This window comes from Schistocerca nitens, chromosome 7 (genome assembly GCF_023898315.1).
Source record: "Schistocerca nitens isolate TAMUIC-IGC-003100 chromosome 7, iqSchNite1.1, whole genome shotgun sequence".
NCBI lineage: Eukaryota > Metazoa > Arthropoda > Insecta > Orthoptera > Acrididae > Schistocerca > Schistocerca nitens.
The window spans coordinates 509,449,815-509,476,958 of record NC_064620.1 but is presented as its reverse complement, the minus strand read 5'-3'; the positions used below and the strand labels follow the sequence as shown (position 1 = coordinate 509,476,958).

The following is a 27,144-nucleotide window of genomic DNA, read 5'->3' as shown; positions in this document are numbered from 1 at the left end:
AATAGAAATTCGCACCGTGTGACGGCGGGCATTGTCTTGCTGAAATGTAAGTCCAGCTTGGCTTTCCATGAAGAGCAACAAAACGGGCCCCTGGATGACAACCAAAGGGGTCGTGCTGTTGACTTGCTCAGTTCGTAAAGCTCTTTCTTTTGAATAAATCATCATGTTTCTCTAAAATTGTAATAATTTGTTTGTCGTACACGTACATCACATCTGCCTGTTTCCGTCCCATTCGGATAATCTCTTCGTGGTTAAATTTTCTTGGAGTGTAATTCTTAAGGAAGTCTATCCCGGTACCGTTATTTATTCTTCTCTGTATCTCAGTCACGAATAGATGGAGATGATTTGAATAAAATCAACATGGGTTTTAGACCGCGTTCTTAAGTAACACCATAACAACTAAAATGCCGACATTTCGACCCACTTCGCGGCCGTTCTCTTCAGATCGACTAACTGCAGGGTTCTGGCCTCTACATACTATCTTATTTCGGTGTCTACTGACGTCGCTTTCTACAATGCCGTTGGACATATCGAATTATAGATTGCTGTGGAAAGCTTGGACCAAGTGGTCGTGTTTTCCGGCAGCGGGAATTTGATGCCGCGCAGCAGATCTCATGTGGCTGCTTGTTTATACTGCGGCCCCTGAGTCATATGGAGCTGCTGGCTGGCGAACACACGCTGCCCGATGGACTGGTATCGTTGGCAGTCCTCCGTGTTCATGCTGTTAGGGCGTTTAAACATTTCGATAGCCTCTCTCAAATTTCGTTGCTGCATCCACGGCTGCTTAGCAAGCACACGAATTCCTTGAAAATTAATAGCTCGCCCACAGACCTCTTAGTGTTCCGCTAGAGTGAGTGACGTTAATATTCGGACACTATGAGATATTTTTCTTTGTAGCTTCATAACTTTATCTTTAATAAAACAAGAATAAACATAACCATGAACCATGGACCTTGCCGTTGGTGGGGAGGCTTGCGTGTCTCAGATGGCCGTACCGTAGGTGCAACCACAACGGAGGGGTATCTGTTGAGAGGCCAGACAAACATGTGGTTCCTGAAGAGGGGCAGCAGCCTTTTCAGTAGTTGCAGGGGCAACAGTCTGGATGATTGACTGATCTGGCCTTGTAACATTAACCAAAACGGCCTTGCTGTGCTGGTACTGCGAACGGCTGAAAGCAAGGGGAAACTACAGCCGTAATTTTTCCCGAGGAGATGCAGCTTTACTGTATGATTAAATGATGATGGCGTCCTCTTGGGTAAAATATTCCGGAGGTAAAATAGTCCCCCATTCGGATCTCCGGGCGGGGACTACTCAAGAGGACGTCGTTATCAGGAGAAAGAAAACTGGCGTTCTACGGATCGGAGCGTGGAATGTCAGATCCCTTAATCGGGCAGGTAGGTTAGAAAATTTAAAAAGGGAAATGGATAGGTTGAAGTTAGATATAGTGGGAATTAGTGAAGTTCGGTGGCAGGAGGAACAAGACTTTTGGTCAGGTGTATACAGGGTTATAAATACAAAATCAAATAGGGGTAATGCAGGAGTAGGTTTAATAATGAATAAAAAAATAGGAGTGCGGGTTAGCTACTACAAACAGCATAGTGAACGCATTATTGTGGCCAAGATAGACACAAAGCCCATGCCTACTACAGTAGTACAAGTTCATATGCCAACTAGCTCTGCAGATGATGAAGAAATTGATGAAATGTATAACGAGATAAAAGAAATTATTCAGGTAGTGAAGGGAGACGAAAATTTAATAGTCATGGGCGACTGGAATTCGTCAGTAGGAAAAGGGAGAGAAGGAAACATAATAGGTGAATATGGATTGGGGGGAAGAAATGAAAGAGGAAGCCGCCTTGTAGAATTTTGCACAGAGCATAACTTAATCATAGCTAACACTTGCTTCAAGAATCATAAAAGAAGGTTGTATACCTGGAAGAATCCTGGAGATACTAAAAGGTATCAGATAGATTATATAATGGTAAGACAGAGATTTAGGAACCAGGTTTTAAATTGTAAGACATTTCCAGGGGCAGATGTGGATTCTGACCACAATCTATTGGTTATGACCTGCAGATTGAAACTGAAGAAACTGCAAAAAGGTGGGAATTTATGGAGATGGGACCTGGATAAACTGAAAGAACCAGAGGTTGTACAGAGTTTCAGGGAGAGCATAAGGAGACAATTGACAGGAATGGGGGAAAGAAATACAGTAGAAGAAGAATGGGTAGCTCTGAGGGATGAAGTAGTGAAGGCAGCAGACGATCAAGTAGGTAAAAAGACGAGGGCTAATAGAAATCCTTGGGTAACAGAAGAAATATTGAATTTAATTGATGAAAGGAGAAAATATAAAAATGCAGTAAATGAAGCAGGCAAAAGGGAATACAAACGTCTCAAAAATGAGATAGACAGGAAGTGCAAAATGGCTAAGCAGGGATGGCTAGAGGACAAACGTAAGGATGTAGAGGCTTGTCTCACGGGGGGTAAGATAGATACTGCCTACAGGAAAATTAAAGAGGCCTTTGGAGAGAAGAGAACCACTTGTATGAATATCAAGAGCTCAGATGGCAACCCAGTTCTAAGCAAAGAAGGGAAGGCAGAAAGGTGGAAGGAGTATATAGAGGGTTTATACAAGGGCGATGTACTTGAGGACAATATTATGGAAATGGAAGAGGATGTAGATGAAGATGTAATGGGAGATAAGATACTGCGTGAAGAGTTTGACAGAGCACTGAAAGACCTGAGTCGAAACAAGGCCCCGGGAGTAGACAACATTCCATTGGAACTACTGATGGCCTTGGGAGAGCCAGTCATGACAAAACTCTACCATCTGGTGAGCAAGATGTACGAGACAGGCGAAATACCCACAGACTTCAAGAAGAATATAATAATTCCAATCCCAAAGAAAGCAGGTGTTGACAGATGTGAAAATTACCGAACTATCAGTTTAATAAGTCACAGCTGCAAAATACTAACGCGAATTCTTTACAGACGAATGGAAAAACTGGTAGAAGCGGATCTCGGGGAAGATCAGTTTCGATTCCGTAGAAATGTTGGAACACGTGAGGCAATACTAACCTTACGACTTATCTTAGAAGAAAGATTAAGGAAAGGCAAACCTACGTTTCTAGCATTTGTAGACTTAGAGAAAGCTTTTGACAACGTTAACTGGAATACTCTCTTTCAAATTCTGAAGGTGGCAGGGGTAAAATACAGGGAGCGAAAGGCTATTTACAATTCGTACAGAAACCAGATGGCAGTTACAAGAGTCAAGGGGCATGAAAGGGAAGCAGTGGTTGGGAAAGGAGTGAGACAGGGTTGTAGCCTCTCCCCGATGTTATTCAATCTGTATATTGAGCAAGCAGTAAAGGAATCAAAAGAAAAATTCGGAGTAGGTATTAAAATTCATGGAGAAGAAGTAAAAACTTTGAGGTTCGCCGATGACATTGTAATTCTGTCAGAGACAGCAAAGGACTTGGAACAGCAGTTGAACGGAATGGACAGTGTCTTGAAAGGAGGATATAAGATGAACATCAACAAAAGCAAAACGAGGATAATGGAATGTAGTCAAATTAAATCGGGTGATGCTGAGGGGATTAGATTAGGAAATGAGACACTTAAAGTAGTAAAGGAGTTTTGCTATTTAGGGAGTAAAATAACTGATGATGGTCGAAGTAGAGACGATATAAAATGTAGACTGGCAATGGCAAGGAAATCGTTTCTGAAGAAGAGAAATTTGTTAACATCGAGTATAGATTTAAGTGTCAGGAAGTCGTTTCTGAAAGTATTTGTATGGAGTGTAGCCATGTATGGAAGTGAAACATGGACGATAACCAGTTTGGACAAGAAGAGAATAGAAGCTTTCGAAATGTGGTGCTACAGAAGAATGCTGAAGATAAGGTGGGTAGATCACGTAACTAATGAGGAGGTATTGAATAGGATTGGGGAGAAGAGAAGTTTGTGGCACAACTTGACTAGAAGAAGGGATCGGTTGGTAGGACATGTTTTTAGGCATCAAGGCATCAAAAATTTAGCATTGGAGGGCAGCGTGGAGGGTAAAAATCGTAGAGGGAGACCAAGAGATGAATACACTAAGCAGATTCAGAAGGATGTAGGTTGCAGTAGGTACCGGGAGATGAAGAAGCTCGCCCAGGATAGAGTAGCATGGAGTGCTGCATCAAACCAGTCTCAGGACTGAAGACCACAACAACAACAACAAACATAACCAAGTATTACATAAGTTATATGTCTTGTAAATAACAGCATAAACTTTATTAACATAAATTACGAAAACTCTATAATAATACGATTGAAATAAAACTCTATCCCACTTTCACGTTACTTTAATATTCATACACTTCTCAGGACTAATTACTTCAAGACGAAGTTCTGTGATAAATATATGTTTCAATATCTTGTCGGCTAGCCATTCTGTTGCGTAACTTTTTTCAAAGCTGCGGATCTTTTTTAATTTTCGTTACAGAGACCATCCGGCTCTTCTTTTAATCGACGCTTCAGAGTTTCTGTGGAGGATACTGGTGTTTTGTTAATAGATCGCTCTAGCACTCCCCATACATTCTCAATAGGGTTCGGCTATGGTAATCGAGGTGTTGGCACTAAGACTTTCGAATAATTGTACAGGAAATATTCCTGCACAATGTGAACTTTATGTGCTGGATCACTGTCCTCGTAAAACTTGAAAGTGTTTGATTATCCTATTTTTGCGTAAATTGTTTTTTAATGTGTTCAGATAGACATTTGTCCATAATACTGACGATGAACTCTAGTTAGAACGGTCGAAATGTGGTTTTACAGCTCCGGACAAGAACACCTCCAAGCTTTACAATCGACTTAACAAGTGTGACTTTCAATCCTTGATTCTTCTTCCGCCACGTCATCCTTCGTTCATCCAACGCAAATTGTTAAATTTAATACTGTCGGTAAAAATGATATTGTTTCACCAAGATTCTTCCTTCGTAATAAACTCTTTAGCAGAGTCTAATGTCTTCTTTCAATTGTGTTCATTGACATAAGGTTTCTTACTAGCCACTGATCGATCTTAGACACCATCTTTCAATGCTCTGGGAATCGTTTGAGGATGTGCCAACCGTACGACCGCTGCGATCGCAGGTTCGAATCCTGCCTCGGGTATGGATGTGTGTGACGTCCTTAGGCTAGTTACGTTTAAGTAGTTCTGAGTTCTAGGGGACTGATGACCTCAGATATTAAGTCCCGTAGTATTCAGAGCCATTTGAACCATTTTATGTACCATCTTTCCAGACTCGTTTAGAAGGTGACTTGCTACTGTGGGGCACTGAGTATAGGATCCCCCTTTATTTTTCGTATTAAATTCTTTTGTCACGTGCTTCGAACCTCTTTGGTTGGCCCTTTTGAAGTATAGAGTCTATACGGGCCTCGATTCTGAATCGTCTGGCGACATCTGCCACAGTCCCCTTACTCATATCCAGCATGGCAGCAATTCTTCTATATGATTTACCTTTCGCGTTATGGAAAATCACGAATTGTCGTATATTGAAACTGATATTAGTTTTGCGTGGCATTGTGCCGCCCGGATAGTCGGCCGCACTTGTAAACAAACACTGCTTTCTAACTCAGAGTATATAACTTGGCGACAACGATCCGAATATTAAAGTAACATGCCCGCATCTCGTGGTCGTGCGGTAGCGTTCTCGCTTCCCACGCCCGGGTTCCCGGGTTCGATTCCCGGCGGGGTCAGGGATTTTCTCTGCCTCGTGATGGCTGGGTGTTGTGTGCTGTCATTAGGTTAGTTAGGTTTAAGTAGTTCTAAGTTCTAGGGGACTTATGACCACAGCAGTTGAGTCCCATAGTGCTCAGAGCCATTTGACCCATTAAAGTAACATGAAAACCGAACAAAGTTATTTTTAAATGCTGTTAGTTAATAACTGTTATAATTTGTGTAAAAAACGTTTATATTATTATTTACTGGACATGTACCTTAATATAATACTTGTTTATTTTTTAGTTTTGCTACAAAGTAAAGATCTCATAATGTCCGAATATTAATATTACTTACTGCATAGCTGACTTCTTGTGTAGCTCCAGTCGTAGATAGCGTTAACACTTCGATGACACGAGAATGCTAATCAGTCTCCCGGTTTCGCCAACGTACACCTCGCCGGATTCATATCGAAGTTCGTTGGCAGGTGCAGTGTGCGGAGCATCTGCGGAACCCTACGTTGCCCCCCATAGATTTCCGATCCTGTGGCCGCTCTGGAATATTGATTTACTTATTCCTCGGTGCAGCACCTTTTCCCACACGGCCACTGGCGCCTCTCACATGGTGTCACAGTAAGAGGCACAGTTTGTTCAAAATGTTCAAATGTGTGTGACATCTTATGGGACTGTTAAGGTATTAAAAAACTAAAAACCCGCCTCGATTGCGAAAAAAGCACCTAGTGTGAAGTGTTAAACCAGGTTTCGGCGTGGATAACTACACCTTCTTCAGAACAACAATAAAATCCACAAGTGTCTAAGAAGACCATTGTCAATGATTAAAAGGACACCACAGCTATACATTTATAAACGAAAAAGAAAAGGAAAACACAAACAGTACATATGTACAAAGTCAAAGTACATATGTACTGTTTGTGTTTTCCTTTTCTTTTTTGTTTATAAATGTATAGCTATGGTGTTCTTTTAATCATTGAAAAAGGTCTTCTTAGGCACTTGTGGGTTTTATTGTTGTTCTGAAGAAGGTGTAGTTATCTACGCCGAAACCTGGTTTAACACTTCACACTAAGTGCTTTTTTCGCAATCGAGGCGGGTTTTTAGTTTTTTAATATATTAACCAACGATTGCTGACGCGCTGCGATGTTATAGGTTCTTAAGTGTTAAGGTCATCAGTCCGTAAGCTTACACACTACTTAACCTAAATTACCCTAGGGACAAACACACACACCCATGCCCGAGGGAGGACTCGAACCTCCGCCGAGACCAGCCGCACAGTCTATGACTGCACCGCCTTAGACCGCTCGGCTACCGCGCGGCAAAAGATACAGTTTCTTCTGAACCATTCTTCTATCTTCATTGTACCTCACACGTCGTTGTATGTACGTTCTTTTTGCTATATGAATTCGCACGGAGTGCTGTCCAGAGCTCTTTTAGTTCATGTTGGAGGTTGTCAGTGTCGCTAAACAGATGAGCTCTGGCTATCAGTATACATAGTACAGCATTCTTATGCGCTGGATAGGGGTGCCTGCTGGTGTACGCTGATTCCCAGTACGATTTATGTCCTAGTTTGCCCCTAGTTGTTCTGTCAACTTCAGCATCCAGACTAGGAATAACGCCGTTGTCTCGTATTTCTAGATGTATGATTTTGTGCAAAAAAACAAGCTACTGAAATTGGTACTCTCCTTGGAAACCTGCTACATATAAGAGTGAGTTAAATTTCACAAGATCTTAGTTTGCGGTGTCCATGTTGATTCTTACAGATGAAGTTTCCGGTCTTCAAAAACGTTTCATAATTCTGTAAGAGTGTGACGTCAGCGATAAAGACCTATTATTTTTATGTGTATCTCGCCGACTACATTTCTTGAAAGTAGGAATGAACTGCGCCGTCTTCCAATCGCTTGTGGGCTAATCATTTTAATTTTTCAGACTTCGTTCTTTAGGTGTTTCAGAAGAAATACAGGCAGCTATCACGTTGTTAGTAGTGTCTGGGATGCATTCTGAGAGACGTCAGCTTTAAGTTGGCGAAGCAAGCAGATAAGTTTCATACTTTGTCAAAGAGGGAACGAAGTAGAAAATGTTGAAAATAAAGAATCGATTCCCTATGACAAATCCTTAACATTGCTTTCTTGCTCAATTCTCGAGCATATCCTAAGTTCGAATACAGTAAATTTCCTTGAGAGATAAGCTATTCATAATTTTCCGCTTCCTCAGGACGGAAAGGATTGGAGGATTGGTTGATTTGGGGGCTAATGGTCGCATAGAGTTAGGGAAGGATGGGGAAGGAAGTTGGCCGTGCCCACTCAAAGGATCCATCCCGGCATTTGCCTGAAGCGGTTTAGGGAAATCACGTAAAACATACATCAGGATGGCCGGACGTGGGTTTGAACCGTCGTTCTCCCGAATGCGAGTCCAATTACAGAAAGGAAAGTGCTCGGCTCGTCGGCATGGTGAAAGTTTTCAGTAATTTTATTCTGAACTTTGGTCAACTAGTTTCCCGTTACGGAGAGCCATTTAAATGAAAGCTAACAGTCAGCTTTTGACACTTTAAAGCAGGCTGTCGTAGTGATAGACAGGTAAACAAAATCGAGAAGAACAGAAGTGATATCTGGCGTTCCGCAAGGTAGTGTCATAGGCCCTCTGCTGTTCCTGATTTACGTAAATGATCGAGGTGATAATCTGAGCAGCCCCCTTAGATTGTATGCAGATGATGCGGTAATTTACCGTCTAGTAAAATCATCAGACGATCAATTCCAATTACAAAATGATCTAGAGAGAATTTCTGTATGGTGCGAAAAGTGGAAATTGCCACTAAACAAAGAAAAGTGCGAGGACATCCACATGGGTACTAAAAGAAATCCGATAAATTCTGGGTATACAATAAATCGCACGAATCTAAGGGCTGTCACTTCGACTAAATACCTAGGAATTGCAATTACGAGCACCTTAAATTGGAAAGACCACATAGATAATATTGGGGGAAGGCGAAACAAAGACTGCGCTTTGTTGACAGAACACTCAGAAGATGCGACAAACGCACTAAAGAGACAGCCTACTTTACACTTGTCCGTCCTCTGCTGGAATATTGCTGCGCGGAGTGGTATACTTACGGGTAGGACTGCCCCAGAGGACATCGAAAAAGTGCAAAGAAGGGCAGCTCGTTTCGTGTTATCGCGCAATAGAGGTGAGAGGGTCACTGATATGATATGATACACGAGTTGGGGTGGCAGTCACTGAAACAAAGGCGGTTTTCCTTGCGACGAGATCTATTTACGAATTTTCAATCACCAACTTTCTCTTCCGAATGCGAAAATATTTTGTTGACACCCACCTGCGTAGGGAGAAACGATCATCATGATAAAATAAGAGAAATAAGAGCTCGAACGGAAAGATTTAGGTGTTCCTTTTTCCCACGCGCCATTCGAGAGTGGAATGGTAGAGAAGTAGTATGAAAATGGTTCGATGAACCCTCTGACAGGCACTTAAGTGTGAGTGGCAGAGTAACCATGTAGATGTAGATGTAGATGTAGATGTAGAACACCCCCTTCCGAGCCATTTCCGATTTCTAGCGTCAATTTGTTCTCCAGACAGGCCTCCAATTCTGGAGTAGCTGTTTTCATATTACAAGAAATTGACAGAGATTACAGGTCAGTCGCCTGTGCCTCAAGGGCCTTATTGGCAGCAGGAGTGAAATATTCCGTATACTAACTGGAGGCAGCGGCGATTTTGTTTGGCATGGGGAAATTTAAGTTCTATTTGAAACAACATTTCTTATTATAAAATGACAATCAGCCCCCAAGCTGGGATCCGAGTTGACTCCACTACACTTTCTGTATAGCACGGTGGGCAGTCCGGATATCAGCGTTCCATTTTATGGTAAAGTAATGTGTGTAAAGGAATCGGACAATCAGTTGGCTGATGCATTGAGCAGTACGTTGAGCAAGGGGCAGGAGACCATTAGGTCACCCAGTAAGACGATAATTATAAATGTAGTACTGACCGAGATCCCATCTCTTTTTGGGAGTTTGGAGGAGCAGCAGGAACAGGGTCAAGTGCTCAAGGAGATTAAGCATCAGCTCCTATGTGGGTAGAAGGTAGCTGGTCGTAAGGTAAACAAGGGCCTCCTGTGTTATAGTACCTTCTATGATGGCAAGTTAAAAATATATATTCCTAAAGCCTTAGTCCCTGTCGTATTCAAACACATGCATCATTCCCTGTAAGGTGGCCATTTAGGAACCTTTAACACCACCATGAAAATTAAAGAATGTCTGTCGCGACCTTCTCTAAATTTAGATGTTACGAAGTAGGTCCAGCAGTGTGAGGAATGTCAGCAAGTTCTGACTATTTAGGGCCGCTTCCGTGGGCGAAGAGTGGCCACAATTAGAGTTTCGTAATGGTGGACGCTTTCACCCGTTTTCGCTGGTTTATCCCAAGCACAGGAATTACTATAGCTTTGAAGATACAGCAAATATCAAATGTGTAAAATATTTCCATTCATTGGAACCCCCCCCCCCCCCACAAGCCATTGGTCAGTGACAATGCGCCTGCTTTTTACCTCCAGAAAACTCATATCACAGGCATCCCGTACTATCCTCAGCCCTCGTTTGCAGAATATGTTAATCACTACCTTAAATTTCCTCTCATTATACAGGGGATAGGCAACATAATGACAATACCTGTACTTACTTGGGAATGATTTATTAATAAGGGATTGGACTCCCATTTCCCCGTAATATAGCTGCGTTTCTTTTTAGAATGCTGGCATATAAAGACTGTATAGTCTCCAGTGGAATGTTATGCCACTCTTCGATCCACGTTTCGATCAGAACCTCTTCTAACTCCTGCAGTGACGAGGGAGGCGGAAATCTGCTCCGGAGTCTGCGCTCCAATACTGCCCACAAGGGTTCGATAATGTTCAAGTCCAGCGAATGTGCTGGCCAGGAAAGCCGCTGCATTTCAGTTGCATATTCCTCATACCACGATTGTACTGTCTTGGCTGTGTGAATGGGAGCGTTATCGTCCTGAAATACAGCATCATTGTTGCAGAACAACATTTGAATCATGAATACTTAAAATGTTCACTTAATCGTTGGCTGCAACACGACCTTTGAGAGTAATGATGGGACCAGCAGAATACCATGATGTGGCTGTCCGCATCATCACACTTCCAACCCCATGCTTAACCGTTGGAATCAAGCAATCAGAATTGTAGGAATCTTTTAGCGTTCTCCAGATGTAAGCCTGACCCAGTGTTTGAAATAACGAAAACGTTGACTCGTCGGAGCATAAGACGTGTTTCCATTGATCAGCTATGCAGAATTTATGCTCCTGACACAATGTTTTACGCTTCTTTGCGCTGGTTTTCGTCACTAATTGTTTTCGGTATAGCAGCTTGTGCATGAATATTCCCTTTATGGAGTTCTTGGCAGACAGGGTCGATAGATACGGGGTCTCGAAGATGGCTGTTGAGCTCTGCAGTCACTTTAGCCGCAGTAGTTTTGTGCTGTTTTGACACAATTCGTGTTAGCGTTCGTCGATCTCTGTCATTTAGTTTTGATTTGCGCCCACTATTACATTTACACAATGATGTTTTTCCATGTTTTCTGTAGGCCGTCATGACTGTTGAAACAGTTGCTCTTTAAGCATTCTACAAGTTGGCTATCATGGTTACAGATGCTCCAACTAATCTGACCCCCACAATTTGCCCTCCTTGGAACTGTGTTAGGTCTTTCACTGTATGTCAACGTCTGCCTCTGAGTGCAAATAAGAAGTGTGCACTATTCGTAAACAGCCTGCAGTGATGACTAGTCCGTGCTGAACTCGCACAGTCCAGCGCGACACATGCCTTACTTGCGTTGTTGGCCGCCAAACACAACCATCTCATTAGTACCCCTGTTCATATTATTTTGCCTATCTCCTGTATATCATAGCCCCTCTCAGTGTAGCTGGGATAAATCTATCAGATGGCTAAATTTTGCGTTCAGTCCTGCGGAGAATGAATCACATTAGGCAACCCCTGCTAAATTAATGCAACCTTTGGCTTATCAGGGACCACCTCTTTCCAGAGAAAATTGGTGCTAACATCATTAAAAGGATCTGGAGCAGGGCGATTAACAACATTCGGTTCACATACAGACGGGAGGGTCGCAGATATGACAGCTGGCGTCCTACTTCGTAAAAGGGTCGGCGACATGACCTTTAAATTTTTGGGCACAAAGCAAGGGCGAAAACAAAATTTCTTGGCCAGGTTTTGTCACGTTTCGTTGGTACATTTGAGATCCTGAAGATGACCAGTAACATTCCATGTCAAGATTGTATCTACAAGTAAAACCCATAGGGTCCATATTAGGCACGTTAAAATGGGTGCTTAGGTTGATGTTTGTGAGGCCAGCCAATAAAAACTGCGATTGTGAATTAAATTCAGTTAATCCCCCCCCCCCCCCTTCCGTCCCGCAGGTCAGACTTCTGGGAGGGGACGACTGAGCTGTGCGCGCTGTCGATATCTAATCGGAAGTTCAACGTATCCTCTCTGCCGGTTGCGAAGTAAATGCTCCTCAGCCTCCCGCCAGGCGGCTCGGTCTCATTCGTTGCTTACCGCTAGCAGGAGGGAGCCCATCGAACACCACCGATTGGCTGTTACGTGGGAATCGGGTCGTGGTCCGAGAGGAAATCTGTGTTCCCGAGCAGGTCGTTGTGACCGAGCGGTTCTAGGCGCTTCAGTCCGGAACCGCGCTGCTGCTACTGTCTCAGGTTCGAATCCTGCCTGGATGTGTGTGATGTCCTTAGGTTAGTCAGGTTTAAGTATTTCTAAGTCTAGGGGACTGATGACCTCAGATGTTAAGTCCCATAGTGCTCAGAGCCATTTGAACAATTTCTTTTTTCTATTCCCGAGTTGACATGGCCGGGAAACAGGGCGCTCGAAAAAGGGGTTGTTTTCACCCTGCTCTCGTTACCTATAGATAAAGTGGCAGAGTGGTGCGGCGGAAGCTTATGGATTCGTTAGGTTGGCATCCTGTTCTGTGCTGTAGAGTGCTTCTGCTCTCAGCGTGGGTTGCCTCACATGCTGAGGCGTGCTTACCGTTAGTTACGTTCATGAATTGGATATTACCTTACGCTAATGTGCGTCTGTTGCATTTGTGCCTAAAGTGTAATGGCTAATTCATGAACAGTGAGAGTTGTGTCTCCGTGTGCAGCAATTTTTTCTTCCTTGTCTTAATCGAGCCCACTGCCGCGTTCTGGTTCTATATGCACTTTATACCTTTATTAAATTGCCAAGAGCGCAAGTTGTACGCTCTGCTAAGAGATTTGTCCGTTTACGTTACAAATTTTCTGTTGCTGGAAGCTGGCTGGGAGTTTTAGCAATTACGGATATATCTTTGCCCCTAAATTTCATTCTGTTGTTTCTTGATTGGAACTTTGTGGGGTTCGGGTTCAAATTAGCTGTAAATACTCAGCCGGCCGAAGTGGCCGTGCGGTTAAAGGCGCTGCAGTCTGGAACCGCAAGACCGCTACGGTCGCAGTTTCGACTCCTGCCTCGGGCATGGATGTTTGTGATGTCCTTAGGTTAGTTAGGTTTAACTAGTTCTAAGTTCTAGGGGACTAATGACCTCAGCAGTTGAGTCCCATAGTGCTCAGAGCCATTTGAACCATTTGTAAATACTCATTCCTTGACATTAAGTTCAACTGGGCATTAGGATGGGTGTTGTGATTCAAGTAAATTATTAGTGCCAATTGTACACTCCTGGAAATTGAAATAAGAACACCGTGAATTCATTGTCCCAGGAAGGGGAAACTTTATTGACACATTCCTGGGGTCAGATACATCACATGATCACACTGACAGAACCACAGGCACATAGACACAGGCAACAGAGCATGCACAATGTCGGCACTAGTACAGTGTATATCCACCTTTCGCAGCAATGCAGGCTGCTATTCTCCCATGGAGACGATCGTAGAGATGCTGGATGTAGTCCTGTGGAACGGCTTGCCATGCCATTTCCACCTGGCGCCTCAGTTGGACCAGCGTTCGTGCTGGACGTGCAGACCGCGTGAGACGACGCTTCATCCAGTCCCAAACATGCTCAATGGGGGACAGATCCGGAGATCTTGCTGGCCAGGGTAGTTGACTTACACCTTCTAGAGCACGTTGGGTGGCACGGGATACATGCGGACGTGCATTGTCCTGTTGGAACAGCAAGTTCCCTTGCCGGTCTAGGAATGGTAGAACGATGGGTTCGATGACGGTTTGGATGTACCGTGCACTATTCAGTGTCCCCTCGACGATCACCAGTGGTGTACGGCCAGTGTAGGAGATCGCTCCCCACACCATGATGCCGGGTGTTGGCCCTGTGTGCCTCGGTCGTATGCAGTCCTGATTGTGGCGCTCACCTGCACGGCGCCAAACACGCATACGACCATCATTGGCACCAAGGCAGAAGCGGCTCTCATCGCTGAAGACGACACGTCTCCATTCGTCCCTCCATTCCCGCCTGTCGCGACACCACTGGAGGCGGGCTGCACGATGTTGGGGCGTGAGCGGAAGACGGCCTAACGGTGTGCGGGACCGTAGCCCAGCTTCATGGAGACGGTTGCGAATGGTCCTCGCCGATTCCCCAGGAGCAACAGTGTCCCTAATTTGCTGGGAAGTGGCGGTGCGGTCCCCTACGGCACTGCGTAGGATCCTACGGTCTTGGCGTGCATCCGTGCGTCGCTGCGGTCCGGTCCCAGGTCGACGGGCACGTGCACCTTCCGCCGACCACTGGCGACAATATCGATGTACTGTGGAGACCTCACGCCCCACGTGTTGAGCAATTCGGCGGTACGTCCACCCGGCCTCCCGCATGCCCACTATATGCCCTCGCTCAAAGTCCGTCAACTGCACATACGGTTCACGTCCACGCTGTCGCGGCATGCTACCAGTGTTAAAGACTGCGATGGAGCTCCGTATGCCACGGCAAACTGGCTGACACTGACGGCGGCGGTGCACAAATGCAGCGCAGCTAGCGCCATTCGACGGCCAACACCGCGGGTCCTGGTGTGTCCGCTGTGCCGTGCGTGTGATCATTGCTTGTACAGCCCTCTCGCAGTGTCCGGAGCAAGTATGGTGGGTCTGACACACCGGTGTCAATGTGTTCTTTTTTCCATTTCCAGGAGTGTATATATTTTTGTCATTGCCCACGTCTATTATAATATGAGCGTTCTGTTTTATATTAATTATTAGACATCGATGACTTGTTAATGAAATCACTTGGTTATTGCGTAGTGAATTTCACTTGAACAGGTTTTAATCATTACCCACTGTTCTTATAGTTTTTTGTGATTTAGGCTCAATGTTTGGTCTGAGATTACAACGAAACGTCTCTTTGCGTTAGCTGTATTAGTTTATAATTTACTAATGAAGAAGTTTACCCCTTTTCTTGTCCCTATGCGCATGCCCAATACAGGTGGAAACAAATCCACGGAGAGCTTAAAATCAGCTGATATTAAATGATACAATCTCAAATCGAAAAATTTTGTTACCTGTTTAATTTTAAGTGTTGGACTTCTCATCCTTGCTAAAGAGATGTCAAAGAATAAAGTACATGTACGGTAGTTATGAATGAATATTTTTTTCATTCAGACGTTATTTGGTTATTTACCCAGCACCTTATGGTTCACGGCTTCTTGATAGCTATATTGTTTCAATAATGCTTTGCCCACGACAAATCGTAATTGACGCTGTCGTTACTTCAACATGGTTCCACGTAGGGATCATCTCCTGCGATGCCCCATTTTCAACAACGTGCGCTGTACTCCAAAACACTTGTGTCTGGACCACAGATCGTACTCATCTTGCTTTCCAGAGCATCTGCTCAAATGTTTCAGATGGCTCTGAGCACTATGGGACTTAACTTCTGAGGTCATCAGTCCCCTAGAACTAAGAACTACTTAAACCTAACTAACCTAAGGACATCACACACATCCACGCCCGAGGCAGGATTCGAACCTGCGACCGTAGCGGTCGCGCGCTTCCAGACTTAGGTGCCTAGAACCGCTCGGCCACAAAGGCCGGCGGAGCATCTGCCCTCCACGTTCTGTGATGGGGCGTGGACGTGAAACACCTTGTCGTCTACTTGTAGCTGCACTGTCTTTCAACCACATTCCACAGATTCTCACGACAGTACCACGTGAACAACCCACCGGCTCTGTCGTTTCCTAAACGCTTATTCTCGGACGCCTGGACACAACAATGTGCCCTTTGTAAGAGTCGTTTATGTGTGTTCTTCCACATTTCCGGTCCCTATTCTCCTCTCCTTCGCTTACTTGCCTTTCTTACTGCAACAGCATAGCCACTACCCCACCAGGCGGCATTCATTCTCCCAGTGTGTTGTTGTTGTTGTGGTCTTCAGTCCTGAGACTGGTTTGATGCAGCTCTCCATGCTACTCTATCCTGTGCAAGGTTCTACATCTCCCAGTACCTACTGCAGCCTACATCCTTCTGAATCTGCTTAATGTATTCGTCTCCTGGTCTCCCTCTACGATTTTTACCCTCCACGCTGCCCTCCAATACTAAATTGGTGATCCCTTGATGCCTCAGAACATGTCCTACCAACCGATCCGTTCTTTTAGTCAAGTTGTGCCACAAACTCCTCCCCATTTCTAATCAATACCTCCTAATTAGTTATGTGATCTACCTACCTAATCTTCAGCATTCTTCTGTAGCACCACATTTCGAAAGCTTCTATTCTCTTCTTGTCTAAACTATTTATCGTCCATGTTTCACTTCCATACATGGCTACACTCTATACAAATACTTTCAGAAACGCCTTCCTGAGGCTTAAATGTATACTCGATGTTAATAAATTTCTCTTCTTCAGAAACACTTTCCCTGCCATTGCCAGTCTACATTTTATATCGTCTCTACTTCGACCATCATCAGTAATTTGCTCTCCAAATAGCAAAACTCCTTTCCTAATCTAATTCCCTCAGCATCACCCGAATTAATTCGACTACATTCCATTATCCTCGTTTTGCTTTTGTTGATGTTCATCTTATATCCTCCTTTCGAGACACTGTCCATTCCGTTCAACTGCTCTTCCAAGTCCTTTGCTGTCTCTGACAGAACACAATGTCATCGGCGAACCTCAATTTTTTTATTTTTCCTCCATGGATTTTAATACCTACTCCGAATTTTTCTTTTGTTTCCTTTACTGCTTGCTCAATATACAGATTGAATAACATCGGGGATAGGCTACAGCCCTCTCTCACTCCCTTCCCAACCACTGCTTCCCTTTCATGTCCTTCGACTCTTATAACTGCCATCTAGTTTCTGTCCAAATTCGAAATAGCTTTTCGCTCCCTGTATTTTACCCTTGCCACATTAGAATTTGAAAGAGAGTATTCCATTCAACATTATCAAAAGCTCTCTCTAAGTCTACAAATGCTAGAAACGTAGGTTTGCCTTTGCCTAATCTTTCTTCTAAGATAAGTCATAGGGTCAGTATTGCCTCACGTGTTCCAATATTTCTATGGAATCCAAACTGATCTTCCCCGAGGTCGGCTCCTACCAGTTCTTCCATTCGTCTGTAAAGAATTCGCTTTAGTATTTTGCAGCTGTGTCTTATTAAACTGATATTTCGGTATTTTTCACATCTGTCAAGACCTGCTTTCTTTGGGATTGGAATTATTATATTCTTGCTGAAGTCCGAGGGTATTTCGCCTGTCTCACACATCTTGCTCACCAGATGGCAGAGTTTTGTCAGGGCTGGCTCTCCCAAGGCTATCAGTAGGTCTAATGGAATTTTGTCTACTCCCGGGGCCTTGTTTCGATTTAGGTCGTTCAGTGCTCTGTGAAGCTCTTCACGGAGTGTATTATCTCCCATTTCATCTTCATCTACCTCCTCTTCTATTTCCATAATACTGTCCTCAAGAACATCGCCCCTGCATAGACCCTCTATATACTCCTTCCACCTTTCTGCTTTCACTTGCTTAGAACTGGGTTTCCATCTGAGCTCTTGATATTCATACAAGTGGTCCTCTTTCTCGACAGGTCTCTTCAATTTTCCTGTAGGCAGTATCTATCTTACCCCTAGTGAGATAAGCCTCTACATCCTTACATTTGTCCTCTAGCCATCCCTGCTTAGCCATTTTGCACTTCCTGTCGATCTCATTTTTGAGACGTTTCTATTCCTTTTTGCCCGCTTCATTTACTGCATTTTTATATTTTCTCCTTTCATCAATTAAATTCAATATTTCTTCTGTTACCCAAAGGTTTCTATTAGCCCTCGTCTTTTTACCTAATTGGTCCTCTGCTGCTTTCACTACTCCATCCCTCAGAGCTACCCACTCTTCTTCTACTGTATTTCTTTACCCCATTCCTGCCAATTGTTCCCTTATGCTCTCCCTGAAACTCTGTACAACCTCTGGTTTAGTCAGTTTATCCAGGTCCAATCTCCTTAAATTCCCACCTTTTTGCAGTTTCTTCAGATTTAATCTACAGTTCATAACCAATAGATCGTGGTCAGAGTCCACATCTGCTCCTGGAAATGTCTTACAATTTAAAACCTGGTTTCTAAATCTCTGTCTTACCATTATATAGTCTATCTGATACCTTCTCCCAGTGTGAAGTGTCATAATATTTGTTTGTCAGTGCACGTATGAAAATTGTAGCACCTAAATTAGATTTACATAAGCACGATAGTATGCTGACCGTAGGTACGACTGACGCTGGTGTATCGATTAAGAAAACGCTCAAAGAAATAAAAAAGCGACGCACCACGAAGGAACTATCCCAATTAGACGTAAATCAGTAGGTGTGATTTACAAGTACAGACAAACATATGATATCAATTTCAGAGAAACTAGATGATTTATTCAAGAGAGAGAGCTTCACAAATTGAAGAAGTCAATAACGCGTTGGTCCACCTCTGGCCCATAAGCAAGCAGTTATTTGGCTTGGTATTGATTGACAGAGACGTTGGATGTTTTCCTGAGCGATGTAGTCTCAGATTATGTCCAATTAGTGCGTTAGATCCTTAAAATCCCGAGCTGGTTGGAGAGCCCTAACCGTAATGCCCCAAAGGTTCTCAATTGGGGAGATATCTGGCGACATTGCCGGACAGTGTAGTGTCTGGAAAACACGGATCAAGCAGTAGAAACTCCGCCGTGTATAGGCGGGCATTATCTTGCTAAAATATAAGCCCAGGGTGGCTAATCATGAAGGGCAACAAAAAGGGGGCGTAGAATATCGTCGACATACCGTTGTACCGTAAGGGCGCTGCAGAAAACAAGCAATGAGGTCTCCACACCATTATTCCTGACTATCAGGCCGTATGGCGGGCGACTGTCGGATTGGTATACCACTGCTGTCTGGGGTGTCTCAAGACACGTCTTAGCTTGTCATCTGGACTCAGTCTGAAGCAGTGCTCATCGTTGAAACCAATTCTACTTCAGTTAATGAGATTCCAGGCCGAAGACAGCATACGCAATGAAAGTCGATCGAGCACCTACATAGCCATGAGCCTTTACAGCAGCAGTGAGTTCAGTCATATGTGTTTAAGGAAGAAGAAAACAATATTAGGGTTCAACATCCTGTCGATGATGAGGTCATTGGAGTACAAGCTCTGACGGAAGTAGCATGGCGAAGGAAATTGGTCCTTGATATGGCGCGCGCTGCTATCCTGTGATCTTGTTTAGAGTGCGCAGCTATAATCGATTATAGTTCGCTATTCTGGTGCGAGTGGCGCTCCAGTGGTGATTTGGTATTACGTCGTTGGCGTGTGTTTGCGGTGGCCGGCGGAAAGCGAGAGGGTAGTCGGTTTACGGGTGTTGCACGGAACGTGAAGTTCCCTCTGGAAGCTCCTGCACCGGTTTCTAAACTTCATTCTGATGTGGGACGGCGTTGTTGAAAGTTTTTGCTGTGTGTGTGTGGCACGTTACGATATTTGTTGATACTAATTTATTTGCTCAACTGGAGTAATTTTTGGTTATCCCGCTGAGCGGGTCGTTGCCCACCTGGTCTGCTCAGCGTTACCTTTGGTGGTGCCTGTTTGTTCCTTTTTGAAGGAACTCACGTAGGTGGTTCCTGTTACCTGCCCGGAGTTGCGTTCATGTATGGTATATTTGGCATTTGAAGTGTTAGGTAAAGTCTGCCTAAGAGCAGGTTCCTCGATTATCACACAAAATGAAGGTTAACTGAAGTACTCAGAAGCAAATAGGTTTTTCAGAAATCGGGTTTATACCACAATATACACACTGATGGGCAGTTTTATAATGGTGCTAAAGAATATGCAGATCATAAAGCTGGAACTCCGTCAGCCTGTGAATTTGTCATGTTCAAGGTTCTTCGGGTTTAGAAACAGAAACTGTTAAGTCCCATTTTCGAGTTACAAGTTGTTATCACGGGAAGTTGCAGCGTCAGAAATTTGGCGGTGCTACTGCCAGTATGCAAGCCAGCTGTTTGTTCACTATCAACCGAAAAACGGCGGAGAACTGTAGTGATCTGAAGATCAGACCCTGGAATGAATGTCTATCTGAAGATAGTGGCTTGAGAAATAGTCCTAATGAGGACTCAAAATCACCAGAGCGCTATTTAGATAATGGAAGCACGACTTTAGGAGAAAAAAAAATGCTCGCAAGGACAGTAGCAAACCGTCTACGTCATGTGCAAATGAAACTGAGCCTTCTACAACAGATCCCGTCCGTGGATGTGAAAGACGCAGTATTACCACCAAATGGAAGGAGTTGAAAGCTGCGGGTGAGAAAACTATGATTTCAGGACATAAACAACATTAATGGGATTCTTATGCAGTGAATCTCTGATCACTTTGACCCCTGTGAAAGAAATTCAGACTTTACCTATTGCTCGCCTTTTTTTCCCAACTTTACCAAAAATTCTATCAATATGCATGAAAAAGTGTCCTGGGATACGGCAATACAGATAAACTTCCTGAAAACGTACCTGAGAAAGACGCATCCAGAATGCAAACACACATCTGTTTTTGCCCTGCGATGCACAGTTGTCCATGAAAACATGTAGCTGTTCGAGAGACTGATCAACTTCGTTTGCGACATACCATTTCAGACAGCTCATGACCTCGTTTACCTATTTTCCACAAACTGTTTCGGAGGACATAAATAGAGTTGCGTGGTTGGAAGCCAGGTTACATACAACTAAACTATGCAGCCATAGTTGTGTTCTTCTTTGCAAGTGTTTGTTGCCGGATGAGGTATTCTTTAAATATAAAAAAAATCCCTGTATTGAAGGCTCTTTCTCAGATCCCCTGTAGAAATCAACAAATATAAAAAGTCAGTCGTCAACTGCACAAGAAAACCTTTATGTTGTTCACTTTACAGTTTTCAACAGTTTAAATTGTCACCTTCGAAAGTGAAATAGGCTAAAATTACCGGTAAGCAAACGTCAAAATAAGAACTGGACGGCAGTGTCCTTTGTTACGAATCAAAAATGTAGAGTGACACTGCTAAAAGTATATGATATCTTCGATGAGTAGCAGACAATAAACTGTGAAATTACAAATCGTACACAGAATATGCGACGAAAGTCTACCAGCATACACTATGTACAATTTGCGATTTGACTGTTGCAACTCGTCGCACTATCATAAATGTTTAGCGACGTCAGTCTATGTTATTGATTCTGTGACAAAGGACACTATCGTCCGGTTCTTATTTTGACGTTAGCTTACCAGCGATTTGAGCATATTTCACTTCTGAAGATGACAGTTTAAACTGTTGAAACCGGTAAAGTGAACGAAATAAAGGTATTCTTGTACAGGTGATGCCTTTTATCTTTGTTGAAATCTTCTGCAGCTGCTGAACTACAGCTATGAACAAAATCATCTGTGTAGAAATGTTCATCTTCCTGGCAGCCCAATTTTTCCTCCATGGCAGCAGCTATAGCTTGCTCACTAGATGCTGCACCACTACACCGTGAATGCATTTTAGTGCCATCACGAAAAATATCTCTTTTCGGCTGACCAAATTTCAAATGAAAATCGCGTTGGAATATATCATTAAACAATCAGTACATTACATTGTTCTGCAACTCAGGATACTGATCACTGAAGTCTCCATGTAACTGAAACTCTGTCTGTTGAGCAGATAGAAGTTTCTCAGTTATACGTTTTGAGCGACAATAATGACTCTACTGAGTGGGAAAATTGACAGTAAAATCACGTACCTTCTGGCAAACATAATAAGGTTTCTTAAGTCCAGGAGCATGCTTTCCTCTGTCGCCCTTCGGTGGATTAACCAATCTGCTTACTTTTCGACCCAATCTTTCTTGCTTTATATCGTGAAGACCATGAAATGCCTTCATGCATACTTTAACTTGAACACAATCACATATGACATCTTGCTGGTAGGTAGTTTAACTCTGTTTGGCATCCAGATTGCGATGAAAACAAGTCTGGACGTGAGATGTCGCATTGTTTTCATTAAGACGGCTCAAGTACATGACGTATCATTCCCTGGCTCATGACAGAATAATCATAATATTGAATAGTTATTTTTAACAGTATAATGGAATTTTAATTTATGTACTCTTAAGTCATGACTGTGTCAGTTACTGTTAACTGTAATTATAATTATAATGATAATTATAGTTATGATTATAATAATAATTATTATAAGTACCTATTAAATAGCTTTACTTGTCAAGAGCATAGTAATCTTTATCAGATTGTAATGTGGCACTGAATCCAGCGCACAGTACAGTGTAAAATATTACATCTGGACAAAAAATGGGGCATTAGATCCGTGTAAATATGGTAATTATTGCCACAGAAAACTCTGCTTTTATTTTATAACTGCGAATTGCCATACTGCTGTTCCATACAACTGTAGAGATAAGTATTTCGTTGCTCATGAGTGTCTACTTCATTGAAACATTTGAAGATCATATCTTTTTGATCAGAGCAGCACTTTTCTGCATACCTACACTTGCAGTGAAAGCCTTTAATCTTGGCGCGTGGATTTACAGAAGTGCCTTTCTTAACCTTTGTAGGCTTTAGCTGAAATACAATATCACAGAATAAAAAACAAACAGTCCTGCAACATATGTAAATATATTTCTATAAGTTGTGATAACGCTCAAAATACACCACAGTGGTTTCGTAAGGTAAAGAAGGCAAAGTATGATGAAGATGCTCGCTGCTGGAACATGTTACTCTGCCAGAAAGTACCACATTTTATGACACAATGTTGCATGGAAGTGATGTGGAAGAGGACGTAATAGAGATGGAGTGGTATTATTTTGATAAAAATAAAATTTATGTAAAACATCCACTCTCTTTAGTATACAACAGTGCTGGAAAAATGCATAGTGGAGAATCATAACAGTAGTTATGGTAACTTCTTGTAATACAGGGTGTTTATAAATGAATATCAGGGTTTTAACGCTTTATCATATTTATTACGTTAAACTTACAGTTATAAATGATATGTCAAATGAAAGCAACTCAAACAGTTTTACCAAGAACCTTATAAATATTCAGTGTGAGCACCATTTGTCACACGGCAGACATCAAGTCTATGGCCGAGTTCTTCCCAAACGTTGATAAGTGTGTCTTCAGTGATTGTAGCAACAGCTGCTTCAATCCGGTTTCTTAATTCAGGGAGGTCTGCTGGTAGCGGAGGCACGTACACACGATTCTTGATGAAGCCCCAAAGGAAAAAAATCTCATGGCGTTATGTCGGGTAAACGTGGAGGTCATGCAAAGCAAGCCCTGTCATTGGGCCCCTTGCGGCGCTTGGGTACAGTGAAGTTCAACCAATCGCGTACTTCGCTATGCCAGTGAGGTGGCGCACCATCTTGCTGGAAAATGAAGTTCTCTGGCCTCTTCCAACTGAGGGAAGAGCCATTGCTCTAGTGTATCCAAGGTAAGATAGTGTCAGTTACTGTATGTTCACCAAAAAGAAAGGCCCATAAACTTTCCGCCGGGATACGGCACAACAAACACTTGATGTGTGCCGTGTGACAAGTGGTGCTCACAATAAACATTTATAAGGTTCTCGATAAACTGTTTGAGTTGCTCTTTGATTTGACATATCATTTATAACTGTAAGTTTTATGTTATAAATATTATAAAGCGTTAAAACACCCATATTCGTTTATAAACACCCTGTATTTTATAATGAAAAAACTCAAACAATAAGGATCAGAAGTTGTTACGTAAGCCAGTTCACAATTTTACATTCGTTTTAAGTCAAAAGTTTTTAATTCACAATAAAAAACAGCTGTTACACGTGCTACATGTATAAAAAAGGGGAGAAATATTCAGTAAAATATTGTGTACCAGACTGACCCACTAAGTAAATTCCATTCATGTGTACTGATATTTAGATATTTGTGAATACATTTCAAAACTTTAATTAGCTTTCCTGCAAAACTTTGAAACAGTGACTTAACATCTTTTGGATATGAGTGCTTAAATTATTACTCATAATCTTCACCTGTTCAATTTTACCTTGACAATCGTTCAACGCAAAATTGCAGCAACATACTAAAAGCGAAGAAATTTCACACAATTTTTTCTGGTTTTATTGTGGTGAACGTGTCCCCAAAGTTTGTAGAAGTGTTTCTGATGCTCTCTGTATATTTTCACGCTGATGTTAGCATTTCACATCAGTGTCCGGAATGCTGGCATATTTTACACAAGAACATATATATCCATCCAGAGTGAAGGATTGGAGGTGGGAGAGGATGGGAGGGGAGCTTCGGTGTTATAATACTTTTCACTAACACAATTACTGTTTATCACATGTTAGGACGACATGACAAGAAGACGACAACTGTTCTTGTCACGCTGTAGCTTTCTGAAGAGAATGGGAGCACCCGAGAGAAGGAGACTGCCGATTGAACTCACCTCTCGATGCTCATGGCGGTGAGCGTGAGCACGGAGCAGATGGCCGACACGCTCTGCAGGTAATGCAGCAGCTTGCAGATGAAGGCGCCCATCGTCCAGCTGTGAGAGAACAGCTTCGCCAGCTGCCAACACACAGAACGGGAAATCCTCGCTGTAGTTAGAGCAACTCCATAGCACTTTCATAATACCCACAATTATAGTTAGCACTAATCCTTAGCTGGCAATGTACGCAGTGTACAAGAAACGTCATGCCGTTCATGGCACAAGAATGATACGTTTTTCCTCTCCCAGTTTTTACCGAAAAAAAGGGAAGGGACAACTTCTGTCTATCGAAATCCTAGAATGCTATGTCATGCACCTCACCATCCCAGGCAGTTACCTTCATCAACCCAGGTCATCTAAAACAGAGGTGTCCCCCTTTTTACCTTATCTCGGCCACAATGGAAGACGAGTAATTTTGGGCAGCACGTAACGCTAACAGCAACAAAAAAAAAAAAAAAAAAAAAAAAGACAGTCGGAGGTACGAGAGTAATCCCAAAAGTAAGGTCTCCTGTTTTTTTATAAGTACATAGACCTGTTTATTTCTACAATAGTTAACATCAGTTTACAGCTTGAACATTTTTCGACATAGCCGGCCGCTGTGTCCGAGCAGCTCTAGGCGCTTCAGTCCGGAACCGCGCTGCTGCTACGGTCGCAGTTTAGAATCCTGCCTCGGGCATGGGTGTGTGTGATGTCCTTAGGTTAGTTAGGTTAAGTAGTTCTGAGTCTGAGGGACTGATGACCTCCGATGTTAAGTCCCATAGTGCTTATAGCCATTGTCGACATAATCACCATTTCTGTCGATGCATTTTTTGTAGACGCTGTGGCAGTTTTTGTATGCCCATGTCATACCAGCTCGCCGCCATGCTGTTCAGAAAGTTATGAACCTCTACTTTCACCTCGTCGTCGGAGCTGAATCGCTTTCCGGCCAAATGTTCTTTTAACTTAGGGAACAGGTGATAGTCACTGGGTGATTATGTTCCACTGAAACTGTTGCAGGAGAGCAACGGTTTGCCGAGCGATGTGTGGGCGAGCGGTGTCATGGAGAGTGTGTACGCCATTGCTCAACATTCCTCTTCTCCGGTTCTGAATTGCCCGTTTGAGTTTTTTCACAGTCTCACAGTACCTGTCAGCGTTAATTGTGGTCCCAGAGATTCAGCTCCGACGACGAGGTGAAAGAAGAGGTTCATAACTTTCATAACAGCATGGCGGCGAGCTGGTATGACATGGGAATACATAAACTGCCACGTCTACAAAAATGCATCGACAGAAATGGTGATTATGTCGAAAAATAACTAAATGTTCAAGCTGTAAACTGATGTAAACCATTGTAGAAATAAACTGGTCTATGTACTTATAAAAAAATAGGAGACCTTACTTTTGGGATTACCCTCGTATATACGAGGGGCGTTCAGAAAGTAAGCTCCGATCGGTCGCGAAATGGAAACGACTATGAAAATCCGATAAAGCTTTGCACAGATGTGTTGGGTAGTGTCTCTAGTATAACCCCAGTTAGCATCACGTCGCTCTTCTCATTTCTGAGCTCGCAGTGAGTGCGTAAAGATGTCTAGAAAATAGTGTCTGCCGCCAAGTACGAGGGCCTGGTGAGAAATTTCGCCTGAAGCTATGCAGCTAACATTACATAACTGTCGTGCTGTTTCTTCTTCAAGACAATTCTCAGCCGCATTCTGCAGGGGCAATGAAGATGCTCCTGCATCGTTTTCAAATGGAAATGTGAGATTACCCACAATACAGTCCGCAATTGTCTCCCTCTGAGTTTCATCTCTGGTCACATGAACCGCTGTCTTTGAAGACAACGTTTTGACACAGACAACGAGGTGTAGGCCAGCGTGGAGAATTGGCGGAAAGCACTGGCGGCTGCCTTCTATGATGAGGCTATTGAAAAGTTGGTACAACGCTATGACAAAAGTCTAAGTCAGAACGGCGACTACGTAGAGAAGTAGCTGAAAGGTGTAGCTAATTGTTACAAGTAAAACATTTCTGCTGTTCACTGTGGTTTCAATTTGGCAATCAATCGGAGCTTACTTTCTGAACAGGCCTCGTAGTTGACACATGTAAGTAATTTGAAATTTATTAATTTACGACTGTTTATTCTGAAAAAGCAAGATGGATTTAATGTGACATTTTGTATGTAGATTTCATTTACAATTTTGTATATCAGTAATTACAAATCACAGAATTAATCTGATTTTGACTTGAATTTTGGAATCTGATGTGTGAATAGCAGGTTCGATCGAAGAAGCTGCGATTCTCAGGGTGTTCTCAAAGTGTTCATCTGAGAGCTTGGTTGTATTTTCACTCTTTGTGTGCTTTACTCTATAAAATAGCTGCTCAGAAACGCTCGTGCTTCCTAACAAAGGTGATACATATTCAAGGGAATTATTTCTCTGGGCAGTTCAACAAACATACCTTATCGAATTTTTGCTTTAGCTGGTGGTTCTCAGACAGCAATTCTATTCATTCCATCAGCAAATCTTCTGGAAACGTATCTACAGGATGTTTCTGTAAG

At 43.0% G+C, this 27,144-nt stretch overlaps 1 protein-coding gene across 1 annotated transcript in view; it reads right to left on the bottom strand.

Moving 5' to 3' along the window:
• The window catches only part of LOC126195295 (pyroglutamylated RF-amide peptide receptor-like), a 154,006-nt gene extending 129,313 nt beyond the window's left edge, over positions 1-24,693 (bottom strand). Inside the window, exon 1 of the mRNA XM_049933845.1 lies at positions 24,576-24,693. Within this exon, the coding sequence (XP_049789802.1) occupies positions 24,576-24,667 (92 nt within the window). The 5' untranslated portion in view covers positions 24,668-24,693. The remainder of the gene's footprint in view (positions 1-24,575) is intronic.
• Between the last annotated feature and the right edge of the window lie 2,451 nt (positions 24,694-27,144).